This window comes from Trypanosoma cruzi, genomic scaffold, assembly GCF_000209065.1.
Source record: "Trypanosoma cruzi strain CL Brener 1047053516617 genomic scaffold, whole genome shotgun sequence".
In the NCBI taxonomy this organism is placed as follows: domain Eukaryota; phylum Euglenozoa; class Kinetoplastea; order Trypanosomatida; family Trypanosomatidae; genus Trypanosoma; species Trypanosoma cruzi.
The window spans coordinates 177,434-192,697 of record NW_001849498.1 but is presented as its reverse complement, the minus strand read 5'-3'; the positions used below and the strand labels follow the sequence as shown (position 1 = coordinate 192,697).

Genomic DNA, 15,264 nt, shown 5'->3' with positions numbered 1-15,264 from the left:
ATCTTTAACACTTACTTGTTGCCGCTTTATTTTACTTTTATGTTTCATCGTTTTTTTTTTTTTTTGTGGATGCGGTCAGGAGGTTTGTTGTTGTTTTTTTATTCTGCTCTTGTGGAAATTGTGAGGCGGTGTCTCTCTGTGTATTTCTGTCTGTGCTCACGCCATGTCTCTTGAGCCAACGCTGAGGGACTTGTTGCATTCCAAACTTCAGTGGATCTTTGTTGGTGGTAAAGGCGGGGTTGGCAAAACGACCACTTCTTGCGCCTTGGCAACTCTCTTTGCCTCCACGCCCGTGCACGATGCGGTGACGAATACGACACGCCCACGAAGGGTGCTGCTTATTTCCACGGATCCCGCGCACAATCTTAGCGACGCCTTCAGCCAGAAGTTTGGCAAGACGCCGGTGCCTGTGAATGGCATGGAGGAGACGCTTTTTGCGATGGAAGTGGACCCAACGACATTCACTCACGGAGGATTTGGCGCCATGCTCGGGTTTCCGGGGCACATCGCAACAGACGCGGACGCGCCATCGCCATTTGCGGCGCTTGGCAATATTCTGAAGGAAGCGGCGGGGACGCTGCCTGGAATTGACGAGCTTTCGGTGTTTGCGGAGATTTTGCGTGGCGTTCAGCAGCTTTCATATGACGTGGTGATTTTTGATACCGCGCCAACTGGTCACACGCTGCGTCTCCTTGCTCTGCCCCACACGTTGAACTCTACCATGGAGAAGCTGTTGTCGGTGGAGGGGCTGAACACTTTGATTCAGGCTGCGTCAGCCGTTCTGTCATCTACGACCAACCTTGGCGACATGTCGTCGCTGATGCCTGCTTTTAAGCAGTGGCGGGAGAATGTGCAGGAGGTGCAGCGGCAGTTTACGGATGCTGAAAAGACTGCCTTTATCTGCGTCTGCATCCCTGAGTTTCTTAGCGTGTATGAGACGGAGCGATTGGTCCAGGAGCTGATGAAGTACGACATCAGCTGTGATAGCATCGTGGTCAACCAGCTCGTTCTGAAGCCGTCTAGCGAGCCAGACTGTCGCATGTGTAATGCCCGACAGAAGATACAGTCAAAGTATTTGGCACAAATTGACTCTCTTTATGAGGACTTCCACGTGGTGAAGATGCCACTGCTGAGCGATGAGGTACGTGGGGTCCCTGCGCTCCAGCGATTTGCGCAATTCCTGCTGGAGCCGTACGATGCCGATCGTCACGGGTACATTGACGTCTGCGGAGCTGCATCGTAAGGGAGGAGCACCGAAAGGACGGGAGCAGATGGAAGAAAAATGATGTGGACGCGAAAGAGACAAATATACGAGAAGCATATTTGAGCCGGAGAGGGGAAAATAAAAGAAGTTAAGAACGACTATACACACACACAAAAAAAAAAAGAAAAAAAAGAAAAGAGAAGAAAAGGAGAGAAAAAAAAAAAAACGACAAGAGGAGGAAATTCGATTTGTGTGCTTTTATTACTTTTAAAATTGTCGCCGGTGGCGTATCTCTTTCTTTCTCTTTCTTGGCTTCTGCGTGGAGTCGCTCGCTCCCTTTTTTGAGGGTGAGGGTGATGAGAAGAAACAGCTGCGATGGGAAAAAAATAAGGAGAGGATGGGGATGGACCCCAGAAGGGGGGCGTGCAATTAAGGTTTATTATTATTATTATTTAATATCTATTTCATTTTTTTTGTGGTTGTGTTAGAGTGCCACCGTCCCCTTGAGTAGGTGTGGATTGCTGCTCCGTATATCTAACCAAGGGAGAAGATCCACATCTTCTGTGTCCATGAAGGATTACCATTCGTCCCCGCCGCTGACGGTTTATCCTCCCGCATGCAGGATGGGAGATGGTGCTGGAAGTTGTGCCATCGTGGCGTCACCCGTCTCTCAGCCTTGCGAGGGGGCTGTAATCGGCGATGACTATGTGCGGATGCTTCTACACACCATCCGTGAGCACGATGCGGAGAAACTGGCGTTGGCGCAGCGCATTGAAGATTGTGTCAAGCCTGAGCGGGCGGAGACGCAGCGTTTACGTCGCGAATTAGCCAAAAAGGATCAAGAAATTGGCAAGCTACAGCAGGAACTTTCAGAGACTTGCCTGATGCTCCAAGAAGAGCGGGAGAGGGCGAATCGTCTCCTGCATGAGAACACAGTACTACACGCTCAGGCAGGGGATGATCGGGCACGTATTGCTTCACTTCTGCGCTTGCGTCAACAAGCGAAGGCGGCACCCGCAGCTGCCTCGTCGGAGGAGGATGCAAATGCGGATGGGCGTCAACAGAGGCAGGGTAGGGACAGAAAGCAGTCGTCTACTCCTGTTGCTGAACAATCGAGATTCAGCTCGCCGTTCCACCGTAAGAGTAATAAGTCATCTAATAGTTTCGGGGGTGGCGGGACGATGAGCCTCCGGCAGGCTGTGCTTGCTCCGCCGCCAGCTGCGGGGGAAGAATTGCTCAAATTAGAGGCGGATACCGCGGTCCAGGAGGCGTTACAACCCCCACGGTCTTCGACTGTTGTCACTGCACTCGGTGAAGAGGTGCGTATGCTTCAGGAGCAACTGGATGCTCAGCGTGCTACGTATGAACAGGAACGAAAAAAGCGATTGCTTGAGGAGCGTGAACGCGCGCGTCGGCATGCGGAGGATGTCGAACGTTACCTCAGGACAATCGACGACCTTCACGCACTGCACCAGAAAAGTCTGGCCGATCTCATTCACTACCGACACGATACACGCATTGAACAGCAGGAGATGCATGCGACGATTGAGAAACTTCGTGTCTCTCTTGATGAAGCCCTCACAATTGTGGAAACGGATCGTCGTCGGCATGCTGCAGACCTTCAGTTGATGCAGCGGCGGATGGGCGAAAACACTGATACCGTCATGCGGCGGCTTCGGCAGGAGCTGGAGGAATGTCGTGCATTCTCATTGGTGGAAAAGGAGCAAAATGCCGCTCTGCTCGCCGCGCGTGAGGCGGAGATTGAGAAGTTGCGAGGGGAGCTGAAGCGTGAAAGGAAGCGACAGAGACGCGTTGAGGAGCGACACCGGCTGGAGTTTGAGGGCGTGAATAGTGAGGTGAGCCTCATGCGGCAGGCGGTGCGGGCCATGGAGAAGCGAGTGTACTACTCACAGTATCACAGCCTCTCCGCGTAGACTGCAAGGGAATACGACCACACAGCGAATAATGAGAGAAGAGAGAAAATGGAAACTTAAAAAGATTTCAATAAGTAGAGATTAGATTGTGTGATGAAAGAAGATGTTGCGTGTTCATCGGTATGGATGGACGGTGTTTTGTTTCACCCGGCCAAAGTGTTTTCTTGGGCCTACCATTTGTCAATTTGTACCACTGCTGCTGATGCTGCTTTCTTTTTTTCCCCCTTTTTCCGTCGTTGCTGTTTTTTTCCTTCTCACTGGGTGGTGGCTGTGGGAGGCATGTGATGATGGCCACGGCACCTTGCACGCATGCAGTATATATATATATATTATTTTGTTTTTTCTTCTTTTTTGCCGTGTATATTTTCTGTGCGAAAGGAAAGGAGGTAGCGAGGGGCATTTGCAAGAACACGAACGAGGGAAGGGGAGGGTGGTTTGGCAGCCTTCTCTTCCGGTTTCCTCCGTGGTTCACTGTGCATACACGTGCACGTGGGGGGCTACTTCCTCGCCGTCTGTGCAGCTTCCGACAGAAGCAGGTGCTCTTTTGAGAGCGGATTTAATTGTAATTTGTGATCCAACAGCAGGCAGCTGCCAGCAGCCGCGCCACATCATCGCACCGACCCTTGTGGACCCACACGGAGCAGGAAAAAAAAAGGGGAGGATAAAAGAAGAAAAGAAAAAAAAAAAAAAGAGAGAAACACACACTTCACAGGGGCAAAGAGAGAGTGTGCGGCGAAGAAAACACGTGTCAAACCAACAACAACAACAACAACAAGAAAGACAGAAGGAAAGGAAACGAAAGGGTTTAAAACAGAGAGGACAAAGAGAGGGAGAGGGGAGGACGACAGATTTACGCGGCTGAAAAAAGGAACGGAAGGTAAAGAGTGGGAAAGTGAGTCACGGGGGAAATTAAAAAAAAAAAAAAAAAAAAAAGCCCATCGCTAAATAACAGAAATAGGGAGAACAACAAAAAAAAAGGGCAAAAATAAAAGGGAGGACAAAAACAGCGGGGAGCCGAATGTCTGTTAAAGCCTCACGGCGATGCAATCGACTGATTGTCCTTTTTAGTTCTATCAACGACGTGACGGCATGGCCATTTTGGAAGTTTCTGCAGATGAAGAAAGTAAAGGGTGTAACGGATCTTTCCATACTTGCCTTTAACAGCCAGGGTGGCAGCTTTGAGGCCCGCATTGACGGACAGGAGTACATGTTGAAGAACTACGAAAACGTTGTAGGCTACTCGCAGGACATGTTGGAGCGTTTTCTGCACCGTTGGTACGACCCTGGGCGCAGTTATTTTGTCTACGGCGGTCACGGAATGGGTGACTACCTGGAGCTGGAGGAAAACAAGGTGGGATTACAATGCCACGAACTGGCAGCGATATTTGGAGACAAAAAGTTTGAGGCGATCACCTTTGACGCATGCTTAATGGCAAGCCTGGACTGCGCTTATCATCTGCGGAATAACACGCGTTACATTGGCGCCTGTGAGGGATACTTGTGGGAGCCCGACACAAGCCTCGACCATCATGTCTTCAACACGTACACCGCCTCCGCGATGAGCCGCTTTCGTGATCCGAAGCACATTCTTTTAGCCGTGCAGCGTGACTACTGCAGCAAATCTTCACTTGCTGACTTTGCCGTGCTGGACACCACGCATGTAGAGGCTTTGCGGAGTTATGTGGAAGAGCACGTGATGCAACGTGTTTACGACCGTGCCACTTTTTATAATGTCCAGCAGCAGCAGAAATTAAGCTACATGGCGGAGGAAGCATTGCAACTCAGCCGGCAAAATTCGAATACTGACATCAAGATGCCAGCTTCATCATCATCATCGTCATCTCCTGACACGGTAGCCATGCGAGCGATGGCGACTAAGTTGCAGAACAAACGGTTGGCAAGACGTTCCAAGCTGCAGCATGCGGTTCAGTTTGAGCACGCCTTGTATCCATCTGAGCCGGGCGACAAGTACATCCTTGACCTTCGTTCCTACCTGATCGATATGGCGCGTGAGGAGGAGGAATTAGCTATCGCCTCCCCGTCACCGCGAACTGCCGTTGTGGAGGCACATGGGAGTTTGCCAAATGAAAAAAAGCATCTCCACCCGCGGTTTGCCAAAGGCAGCGCACACGAGGGACTGGACTTGTTTCATCGCGTAGTCGTCAATCACATACCCCCTGAGGAAAAGCATATATACGCGTCACACCTGGGGGGCCTGTCTATTCCAGTATATGAGTTTAGTTCCATGTCAAAGCCGCTGATGCCGTGGAATCGTGTAAACCGACAAATATTCAAACAAAAGGCAAACGAATTTTTGCGTCGTGGTGTCATGCAGGAAGTGAAGATGAACCAGCGCACCCACAGCGGTTTGCGCGAAACGGAAAGTCGCAACTCGTCATCATCGCCATCGACGGGCTCACCAGGTCCAACCATATATCTCCCAATTTCAGGGTACTCCGGCAACAGCAACAGCAATCGAAACAAACCCGGTAGCGGAAACTTGCCGGGGTCGCAGCACTGTGAGGCGAGACGATGATGGTTTCCATGGCCTTTGTTTTTGTTTGCAACAAGATGAGTCGTAAAAAGTGAACAAAATTAACCAGCACAGAAGAACATTAAACATTTGTGTATGAAAACAGAGTTATGGAACAAAGGGGAAGGCTTTGAGTGTGTGTTGTCGCGGGCAATTCTTCAATTTATTCACGTAGAAGCTTGTTACTGGATTTCTGGTGATGATATTGGAAGAATTATCTGTGTTTTCCCCTTCCTTATTAATTTTCACAGGACTGTTGTGAAGTTTCCCGTTGGATTGATGGCATGAAGCACAGAGGAGAAGTTTTTTTCTTTTTTTTCTTTTTTATGTGGCAGAGTTACTTTGCCTGAGTTCTTTGGCTACCAACGGGGTTTTTCCTTTCATGCGACGTGATTTCATTACAGGAATATGCAGGGATGTTGGTTGCCTTGGAAGGTGTTCTACCGGCATCTGTTCGCTCGCGGGTTTTTTTTTTTGCGGAAGCCCCGCTGTACAAAAAGGCGCAAGGCGAATCACAGCATTATTTTACTTTTCTCCGTTGTTTCATTTTTATTTATTGATTGATAAATTTTTTCCTTTTTTTTTTTTTTTTTATCTCCCAATCACTCACTTTCTGTATTTTTATTTCTGTATATTCGTGTCCCTTTTGTTGTTGTTGGTCTTGTGTTTTGGTTTCTTTTCGTACATAGAACACTTCCTGCGTAAGGCGAAATAAACTTCACGATCCAATTGGCGGCCTTTGGGTGAGTTTTGTATCTTTTTTTTTTTTTTTTTTCTTCTTCTACGCCGTCAGGACATGCTTTCACTGTATCTTCTACATCACGCAGCATGTTGCCCGGTCAGGGCTGCCGCTACAATGTACCATGTGAGACACTGTTTTTTTTTTTTTTTTTCATTGTTGTTTATTACCATTTTGTATACTGGACTGATGTTTTGAATTGATGCGCGGTGGGTGGGTGCTGCTGTTTCTCAACATTTTTTTTTTTTTTTTTCTCTCGCTATGTATTTGCATTTATTTATGTATATATGTGTGAGTGTATGAATGTATGTTTTTTCTTTTTTTTGGCTCTGTTCTTTTCCTCTTTTTTTTTTCCTTGTTGTTTTACAAGGAGTGTGGAGGCCCCAAAACCCGCGAGGGCGGGGAGGAGGCAGCGGAGACGTCAAGGAGTCAATGACAAACGGGGGGTGGAGAGGGGAAGGTCGACGACTTTCCCGCGTGCGCAGGTTGCGCGCAGTGGCGGGGTGTATGTGTGTGTGGGGACCCTCTCAGGTGAAATGGGCATAAAACGGGGGGAAACAGACAACTAGACAAAAAGGAAAAAAGAAAAAAGGAGGCTGGGAGCATGTGATGGTTGCTTGTCGCGTATCTGCGGCTTCTTTTCTTTTTCTTTTTCTTAATTATTATTATTATTATTATTATTATTTTAGTTATTTTGCATTTTTTAACTTAAAAAAGCGGTAGGAAGAGAGACGATGTCGACGCAAACCAATTTGGCCTTTGCTGGCTATGACGTTGAGGGAGGAGAGGTTCTTCTTAAGGATGCGTTGGGGATGCTCCATCATTTACAACCGACGTGGAAGAGGATTGAATTAACAAGTGAAAGCATACAGAGTAGGGATAATAATGACGATGATTGGGAGGGGGAGAGTTTTACAGAGTCCTATTGCACTGATAGTTACGTGAGTAGTGCCAGCACATACACATCTAGTGAAAACGGAGGCAGTGGATCCATTGAAAATGGGCTTGCAAAGGTAAACGCCAGGGAGGGAGAGACGGCGTGTGACTGTAAAGCGTCATGTGAAAATGACATGGAAAGTGCTGTGGCACCTGTGCACGGCACCGTACTTACGCTGAAAGAACCTTACACTAGAGAAGAGGAACTGTTGTCGATCTGCTTTCTGGGGACTGAAATCACAGCTGGGGATTTAGAGAACTACAAAACCGTGGTTGTTTTGGGCTACAATGAGGAGGGGGATGTGTTCTTGTTACCCATGCCGACTTTGGTTTTGAAAGAGGGCGTGTGCGTTTACCATTGCCTGCCGGCTCCACAGCTTGAATTGAGAAAGCTGTACCGGTACTATGATTGGGTTAAAAACACGGAAGACAACTCACACAGGGATACTGTGTCCTTAAAACTACCGCTTGGGAAAGAGTCTATGAATTGCCCTCAACTGGACCGGACCTCGCTACGCCATGTTTATGATGTCTTTGCAGACCGTGTGTACTATCTCTCTGCGTGGTCGGCCCACGTAGAGTTTGTAGGTGTTGCATGGGGAGTGCCGTGGGTGAAGGTCATTGCGGTGGAAGGTGAGACTGGCGGCACGTCTCCTGTTTCTGGGGAAGGGAATAATTTTTGTTCTTACATTAAACCCCTTCATTTGTGCCATGACAAGCGTCAATTGTACGAGGCGTATGGACTTTGTGAGAGTGGGCAAATATTGGAGAAACCAGGCACTTTGACTTCTTCTGCTTCACCCGCTGCCGAATTGATGGATAAAGATGAGAATTTAGAAGGAGCCCGGAGTCAGGTTGAACATGCTTTTGAAGATTCTCCTGATCCTAATTCAAACCTTGGCTCCTCCTCTCAATGTGCGGACTTCACCCCTCGCAGTTGTTCAGAGGCATTGGAGGAGCCCAGTCAAACAGATGGTGGCGCAATTGCGTTACAATCACCATTTGTTGTTTATGGCGATTGTGTAACTTGCACTGAGACATGTGGTAATAGTATGGATTGCGACGCTACGCCGACAGCCCTTGAACGTTTCGGTGTATTGCACGGTGACCGTCTAGTGGGGGTGGACGGTACGGCCTTTGAGGGGCGGGAGGCGACGGTACTTGGTGTTTATACAGGGTGGCTTGTTTTGCTGGTAGATGGAGAAAAAGGGGCGACTGTGCTGCGCAGCGTTCAGGAAGAGGACGAACTCCTGTCTCTGTTCAATAAGATTTGTTCCCCTCACTCAGATAATAAAACTGAGGAGGAGGCTCGCCCAGCGAAGGACAAGCAATCGATCTATTCATCACCTCCGGACCACAGCGATAACGGCAATGACAATGACAGTGATGATGGATATGATGATGATAATAATGGGGAAGATGATGATGGTGTCATCCACCCACTTGCGTCTTTGGAGGGAACTGCAGCCGCGGCAGCGGCGGAGCAATGTGGAGGGGAAGGAATGGAAGGAGGTGAAGCAGGTAACTCTGACAGGACGAGTGCACCGCAGTCATTATTTTTTACCTCCTTTTTGAAGGCTGTGGCTTACTGGAGGACGCAGTTCCTCTCTGAGGAGGATCAAAAGCAACAACCTCTTGCGTTTGTCAATTATTACGGGACGGATACTCAACGACGCATGATGGAGGCCGTTGACCTCTTTCAAAGGCACAAGAATCTTTTTGATGTTGATTCTGCTGATTTTGGTGCAGATACGTATTTGCGTTTAAACGCCTTTAGCTGTGCAGCGGAGAGACAGCCCATGAGTGTGCACCGCATCGTTCAGCTGCTGGTCGAAAACGAGAGCACTTAGTAATTATGAGGCTTGCCCTCTTGGTGTGAGGGTGGGGATGTGTCTTGCCGTACATTCGTGCCTGAGTGGAGACTACGGGCCGCGAGGGGAACGTGATAGAAAGACTAAAAGAAGTACAGAGGGTGGTTTTGTATTGGTGTATTTTTTTCTCTTTAAGTGTATTTGCTTGTATGTGCCTTTACAATTTTTTTTCTGTGGCTTGTGTCTTTTGGGCTGTCTGGCTGGGAGAGGTGGGACGGGAGGGCGCTGCCCAACTGTTTTCAGCGCGTCACGCAACCGAGTGAAGGGGAGGAGAGAGAGAGAGAGAGAGAAAAAAAAAACAATCAAAATTGAGGACAGACCAGAGAGAATAAACAGCGACGAAAAGGCGCGATGTCTGTGCTTAAGGCGGAGTTGCAGCGGGAATTGCCGCCCCACCCAGAACCAAACATGCTGGACCTTTACATGACACGGTATGACTACGACTACAATCGAGACATGGGCGAGGCGGGCACCGGGGAAGGCACATCTGGTGACGACGACGAAGGCAGTGTGAGTGGTGATGTGCGCAATCGACCCATCTTTCGCTTTTGCCAGTCACTGGACGGTTCCAACAACACAACTTACCTCACAGACTACGTGCGTCATGAAAGGGGTGTGAAGGATCTTACAGGTCTTTTGCGCACGGCATGTGGGGAGCATGATGTGGCCTCCGCCTTTGTGAAGGATTACTATCCCCCGGGCTTGAGGAAGCACGCCACGGAGAACGGTGCCCACCCAATTTCTGTATATAAAACAGATTACACACACAGCGGCCGTGTCCCTAAGGGCAAGCCAAGCCTTTATGCTGGCTCCCGCACCGCTGCATTTGACCCAAATTTTCTCCTTATCCCAACAACAGAACAGGACCTTAGGGCGGAAGCGGTTTTGCCGCCAAAGATCACATCCAAGGAGTCTCTCCTGCCGAAGATTTGCCCGTCAGAGGACAAACACAGTAAAGAGGGAACTTTGTTCGCGTCGCGCAGGCCACAGCTGACTATTGCGGATGGACCACCGACGGACTACTATTGCACGTCGTGGGTGTACGGTGACAGGAGCCTAGCCTACCCGAGCCAGTTACCACGTAGCATTGAGGAGTCCCCTAATGCGCACCTCATAGGAACGATGGACGACAAGGCAGCCTTGCTCTCTCTCCTTGCGGGGAAGAAAAAGAGGGTTGGCAAACCCTACCCGATGGAAGACGAGACAAATCCCATTCCAATTCGGAAGATTGAGCAGCCCTACTGCGGGGTGACACGACGGCTTGAAAACGAAGGACACGTCAATATGAGCATTTACCGAAGTGACCACATCCATCAAGGAATGTTGCCGGAGCTGCCGGACGCGGTGGCGTTGGCTGGAGCTGATACGGCGGGAGCCGGTGGGGAACGGCGGTTGGCATGCGCGGGGGAGATGTTAGCAGGTACTCTCACGCGCTATACAAAGAAGATTCATTCCCTGCGCAACTCCCATGGCAACCTTTTGAAGGAAAATCCTGACCCGAAGATTGTAGACCCATATACATGGAGACAAATAAAATCCATTGAGAAGCGTATTGCTGTGGACAAGGCGGATCCACATCGTCACAAATTGCATTAAATGAAAAGTGGTGTGTTATCTCTTAAACCCAGGAAGAATATAAAGAATGGAAATTGCCACTGAGAACAAAAACAGGCAATCGCAGGACGAGGGGAAACCGTTTCATATTTATGTATATGCGAGTACTCTCTCAGTGTTTCTTCTTCTTTTTGAATGCATGTGTATCTGTGATGTAGAGTAGGAGCCATCATGTACAAATTTGGAAGGATAATGCAACGCTGTTCTTTTTTTTTTTTTTTGTGTGTGTGTGTGTGTGTGTGTGCGGGGTCATTTGGGATAGACGGGGTGTCGTTGGTGGATTCCGTTGCGGGTTTACCTTCTCTTCCTTTTTTCTTTTTTCTTTAACTGCCTTCAGCTGGAAAAGCGAGTGCAGAGGAGGCGAGCCAGCAAGAAATACACATTATTTGATAAATTTCTCTTTACCTGAGGGGGAACGAAGGATTAATATTAGTGGTGGAAGTACTAGTAAAAAAAAAAAGATGACTGCGCTTGCGCGGCGTGTGCAGCAGGCAGCGGATTTTATTTACCGTGCACGTCAAGAGGAGACGCCGGACGGCAATCCTCTCGTGGCTGCGCGCAATTACATTACCGCCATGGAGACCATTGCCGCGGTTGCCGACGAGGTTCCGACGAAGGACGTCAATGAACGGCGTTTTCTTTTGCACCAACTTCGTCAGCGAATGGAAATGTACTACGAGCGTGCGGAGCTTTTGCTCGGCGTGGCCGAAGAGTCCGGCCTGGTGGATAAACCCACAGCGGAGGGCGGCCTCCCCATGGCCCCGCATTTCCCTAGAGGCGATGGTCACGTTGCGTCTTTCACCACGGCGGCAGCTTCGGCATGCGATTCTGTGATGGGCATTCCGCTCTCAGCAGGGGAAGGCAACTCCAACGTGCCACACACGGGGCCACCGATGCAGTATTATTTCTCCGAGCCACCGCCGGTACCGCCAGCGGCACCGCCGCCTGTAGAGGCCGAGGATCCCCTGGAGGCATTAATCAAAACAATGAGCTTTGATGACGAAAAGAAGGATTGACTTTGCCAGCACAAAAAGGACAAAAATCCAGAAGAATATCAGGGAAGGTGATGTTGCAAAGTAGGACCTGACGCATATGCTTTACTTTTTTAACGTTTTTTTTTTTTTTTTCTATTTATTATTTTTTTTTTTAAATCTTTTATTATGACTGTCTTGGTCTCGGTTGGAGTTTGGGTTGGTCTTATGCACTTTGCTTCTTTTTCTATTTTTGCCTACCCTATGCTTTTCAAAAAAGGGTGTTTTATTTTCACGCTTCTCACGAATGACGACAATCGGTACGTACAACGAGGAGGGTGTTAACGTGGACCTGTACATCCCACGCAAGTGCCACGCGACAAACAACCTTATCACGTCATACGACCACTCCGCCGTGCAGATTGCCATTGCGAATGTGGACGCCAACGGTGTGCTAAACGGCACGACGACAACCTTCTGCATTGCTGGCTATCTTCGTCGCCAGGCTGAGTCTGACCACGCAATCAACCACCTGGCGATTTCGAAGGGCATTATCCGCATCAAGACCGGCAAGAAGCCTCGCGCGAAGAAGCTTAAGAATGTGAAGGGCCTTGGCGTACGCGGCTTACCAAGGGGTGCTCTGCAACAGAGGGGAGCTCGTGTCCTCCCAACCCAGAGGGGTGTCGCGCAGCGTGGCGGCGCTCAGAAGGGCAACGTCCGCAAGCTGCAGCCACAGCCGCAGAAGCAAAGGTCACAGCTGAATCAAAGGTCACAGCAGCAGCACGGCGCCCGGCCGACCCGGAAGGAAGAGGGCGGTCGCACGCAGCGTGGTGGCAGGGATGCGCCTCAAGCTCGCAAGCAGCAAGGCAGGAACGAGCCTCAAGCTCGCAGGCAGCAAGGCAGGAACGAGCCTCAAGCTCGCAAGCAGCAAGGCAGGGATGCGCCTCAAGCTCGCAAGCAGCAAGGCAGGGATGCGCCTCAAGCTCGCAAGCAGCAAGGCAGGGATGCGCCTCAAGCTCGTAAGCAGCAAGGCAGGAATGCACCTCGTTCCCAGAAGGCATAGGGTGTTGCTTGCAGTGTGACGGAACGGATGCCGCGGGGTGGCCGTTTGTTGGAAAGGAGAGGTTGTGTCAACGGAAGAAAAAAAACCCGATTTTCTTTTGTTTTTTTCTTTTGAAGGTAAATAAATATTTTTTTTTTCGGTGGCTTTGGGCGGCACGGTCCCTTGTTTCTTTCTTACCGATTTTCTCTTTTACCGCTGCTTTCTTTTTTGTTCTTGTAAAATTTTTTTTTTTTGTCGGCTTTACTTAATTTTATTTTTTTTGAAGGGTGCTGTCTTCCCCTTTTGTTTGCCACGCTTCTCACGAATGACGACAATCGGTACGTACAACGAGGAGGGTGTTAACGTGGACCTGTACATCCCACGCAAGTGCCACGCGACAAACAACCTTATCACGTCATACGACCACTCCGCCGTGCAGATTGCCATTGCGAATGTGGATGCCAACGGTGTGCTAAACGGCACGACGACAACCTTCTGCATTGCTGGCTATCTTCGTCGCCAGGCTGAGTCTGACCACGCAATCAACCACCTGGCGATTTCGAAGGGCATTATCCGCATCAAGACCGGCAAGAAGCCTCGCGCGAAGAAGCTTAAGAATGTGAAGGGCCTTGGCGTACGCGGCTTACCAAGGGGTGCTCTGCAACAGAGGGGAGCTCGTGTCCTCCCAACCCAGAGGGGTGTCGCGCAGCGTGGCGGCGCTCAGAAGGGCAACGTCCGCAAGCTGCAGCCACAGCCGCAGAAGCAAAGGTCACAGCTGAATCAAAGGTCACAGCAGCAGCACGGCGCCCGGCCGACCCGGAAGGAAGAGGGCGGTCGCACGCAGCGTGGTGGCAGGGATGCGCCTCAAGCTCGCAAGCAGCAAGGCAGGAACGAGCCTCAAGCTCGCAAGCAGCAAGGCAGGGATGCGCCTCAAGCTCGCAAGCAGCAAGGCAGGGATGCGCCTCAAGCTCGCAAGCAGCAAGGCAGGGATGCGCCTCAAGCTCGTAATAAGAAGAGCGGCCCGAATCGAAAATAGTGTTCTTTATTGGATGCTTTTCATGTCGAGGCTTTTTGAGGTGACTTCGGGGATTTCCTTTATTGTGCCTGTTTTCGCACCTTTTCTGCGGCGCTTTCGCCACTATAATTCTGGCGGCGGCAAAGCAGCGGGGTGTGATCCGCCGGAAGGAGACCATTGGGGAGGGACGCATGCCATTTATTTTATTGTTGTTTTTTATTCTTTTCTGTTTCTGTTATATCAGCCCGAACATATGTGTGTAGGGATGCTCACATATTTTTGTAACCTATGAGGGGTGCTGTTTCTGGCCTCTTTTTTTTTTCTTTTAATGAAGAGTGAGAGGGGCCTTTCCCCCCTGCATCTGCCGTTTTTTTTTTACTTTATTTTGGTTTTTCATTACGTAGGGACTGTATTCTTCTTTTTTTTGGTAAAGAGGATGGCCTGGAATGCGTGGCGGCCGCTGGGCACTCCCTCGAAGCAATCCCAGATTTCCATGGACCTTTTTGATAAATGGAGAAGTGAGCAGAACATGTCCATTGCAGACCGTGGGAGTGATGCAGATCCCGCAAAGGAGGAGGAGCATAATTCCTTCATGATGCGCCAAAATCTGAACGCGTACATCTGTTACAAACAACTTGATGAATACACATCTTGTCTAGCGAAGCACCATATTATTGAACATACCGACAGGGGGCATGAGATCAACACAAAGAACAACATCAATGAGAGGAAATGCCGCGGCACACATAAATCCTATGTGGCATGTATGGGCTCACAGAAGAACCAGGAGACCCTCTTGCACAGTGCTGTATTGCACAACAACTGTAGAGAGTTTCATGCGGAACTGATGTGTTGCTACGACAAAAACCGTGAATTGGAGACGGAAACGTCAGAGCCACTGTGTATTCCTTTCTATCGCGGTTTGCTACGTTGTGGGCTGAATCATCTATGGAATGACTATTGGCGTGCCTTGACAAGGTTTGGTGAGGCGGAGGAGTTTCATCTCTACGAGCTCTCCCGAGACGACAACAAAAAGCAGGAATTTCTACGTGTAATTACTTCGACGGTGGAGCAACAACAGGAGTACTTGAGAAAACGACGTGAGCAGGAAAAGGGATATTTTCTCCCACGCCCAGACAAGGAGATTGAAAGCAGCGACGAGAAGATGAAAGCAGCAGCGGCGGTGTTGGCACAAGAGCGACAATGACCGTGTTGAAATTTACATTTTTCACAAACATTTCCGCTCTTTGCCTCTTCTTTTGTGTGAGCGGGTGGATTAATGAATAGTTCCAGTTGTCACGGGCTTGATTATTATTATTTTCCCTTCTGCATCTGCTATCAACCTTATTATTATTTTGTCGCTTACCCTTCTATTTTCTTACATGTTCTGCTGCCTCATGTTCTT

General features: G+C 49.4%; 9 protein-coding genes across 9 annotated transcripts, besides 19 other annotated features; all 9 read left to right on the top strand.

Moving 5' to 3' along the window:
• Nucleotides 1–5,671: a sequence feature (heterozygous, Esmeraldo-like haplotype).
• Tc00.1047053510101.490 (anion-transporting ATPase-like, putative) lies at nt 164–1,243 on the top strand (the record flags this gene model as incomplete). Its single annotated transcript, XM_816164.1, has 1 exon — nt 164–1,243. One exon carries the CDS (start codon nt 164–166, stop codon nt 1,241–1,243), a length of 1,080 nt encoding a protein of 359 aa, XP_821257.1.
• Nucleotides 1,379–1,446: a sequence feature (T-rich).
• Nucleotides 1,640–1,679: a sequence feature (AT_rich).
• Nucleotides 1,774–3,138, top strand: Tc00.1047053510101.480 (hypothetical protein, conserved; the record flags this gene model as incomplete). The annotated part of the gene is made up of 1 exon (XM_816163.1): nt 1,774–3,138. The coding sequence occupies one exon, from the start codon at nt 1,774–1,776 to the stop codon at nt 3,136–3,138; it is 1,365 nt and encodes a 454-aa protein (XP_821256.1).
• Nucleotides 3,454–3,474: a sequence feature (AT_rich).
• Nucleotides 3,783–3,830: a sequence feature (T-rich).
• Nucleotides 3,893–3,913: a microsatellite.
• Nucleotides 4,050–4,071: a microsatellite.
• Nucleotides 4,083–4,144: a sequence feature (T-rich).
• Tc00.1047053510101.470 (hypothetical protein, conserved) lies at nt 4,157–5,674 on the top strand (the record flags this gene model as incomplete). Its single annotated transcript, XM_816162.1, has 1 exon — nt 4,157–5,674. One exon carries the CDS (start codon nt 4,157–4,159, stop codon nt 5,672–5,674), a length of 1,518 nt encoding a protein of 505 aa, XP_821255.1.
• Nucleotides 5,672–6,087: a sequence feature (areas merged during assembly that could not be assigned to a particular haplotype. This can correspond to areas where the two haplotypes were merged or to regions with more than two copies in the genome that were merged during assembly.).
• Nucleotides 6,088–15,264: part of a sequence feature (heterozygous, Esmeraldo-like haplotype) that runs on past the window's edge.
• Nucleotides 6,240–6,264: a microsatellite.
• Nucleotides 6,420–6,454: a sequence feature (A-rich).
• Nucleotides 6,671–6,721: a microsatellite.
• Nucleotides 6,721–6,775: a sequence feature (A-rich).
• Nucleotides 7,069–7,095: a microsatellite.
• Nucleotides 7,145–9,196, top strand: Tc00.1047053510101.460 (hypothetical protein, conserved; the record flags this gene model as incomplete). Its single annotated transcript, XM_816161.1, has 1 exon — nt 7,145–9,196. One exon carries the CDS (start codon nt 7,145–7,147, stop codon nt 9,194–9,196), a length of 2,052 nt encoding a protein of 683 aa, XP_821254.1.
• Nucleotides 8,718–8,777: a microsatellite.
• Nucleotides 9,488–9,507: a microsatellite.
• On the top strand, nt 9,569–10,813 carry Tc00.1047053510101.450 (hypothetical protein, conserved; the record flags this gene model as incomplete). The annotated part of the gene is made up of 1 exon (XM_816160.1): nt 9,569–10,813. The coding sequence occupies one exon, from the start codon at nt 9,569–9,571 to the stop codon at nt 10,811–10,813; it is 1,245 nt and encodes a 414-aa protein (XP_821253.1).
• Nucleotides 11,052–11,075: a microsatellite.
• Tc00.1047053510101.440 (hypothetical protein, conserved) lies at nt 11,293–11,847 on the top strand (the record flags this gene model as incomplete). The annotated part of the gene is made up of 1 exon (XM_816159.1): nt 11,293–11,847. One exon carries the CDS (start codon nt 11,293–11,295, stop codon nt 11,845–11,847), a length of 555 nt encoding a protein of 184 aa, XP_821252.1.
• Nucleotides 11,943–11,979: a microsatellite.
• On the top strand, nt 12,110–12,865 carry Tc00.1047053510101.430 (40S ribosomal protein S21, putative; the record flags this gene model as incomplete). Its single annotated transcript, XM_816158.1, has 1 exon — nt 12,110–12,865. One exon carries the CDS (start codon nt 12,110–12,112, stop codon nt 12,863–12,865), a length of 756 nt encoding a protein of 251 aa, XP_821251.1.
• On the top strand, nt 13,170–13,880 carry Tc00.1047053510101.420 (40S ribosomal protein S21, putative; the record flags this gene model as incomplete). The annotated part of the gene is made up of 1 exon (XM_816157.1): nt 13,170–13,880. The coding sequence occupies one exon, from the start codon at nt 13,170–13,172 to the stop codon at nt 13,878–13,880; it is 711 nt and encodes a 236-aa protein (XP_821250.1).
• Tc00.1047053510101.410 (hypothetical protein, conserved) lies at nt 14,296–15,066 on the top strand (the record flags this gene model as incomplete). Its single annotated transcript, XM_816156.1, has 1 exon — nt 14,296–15,066. One exon carries the CDS (start codon nt 14,296–14,298, stop codon nt 15,064–15,066), a length of 771 nt encoding a protein of 256 aa, XP_821249.1.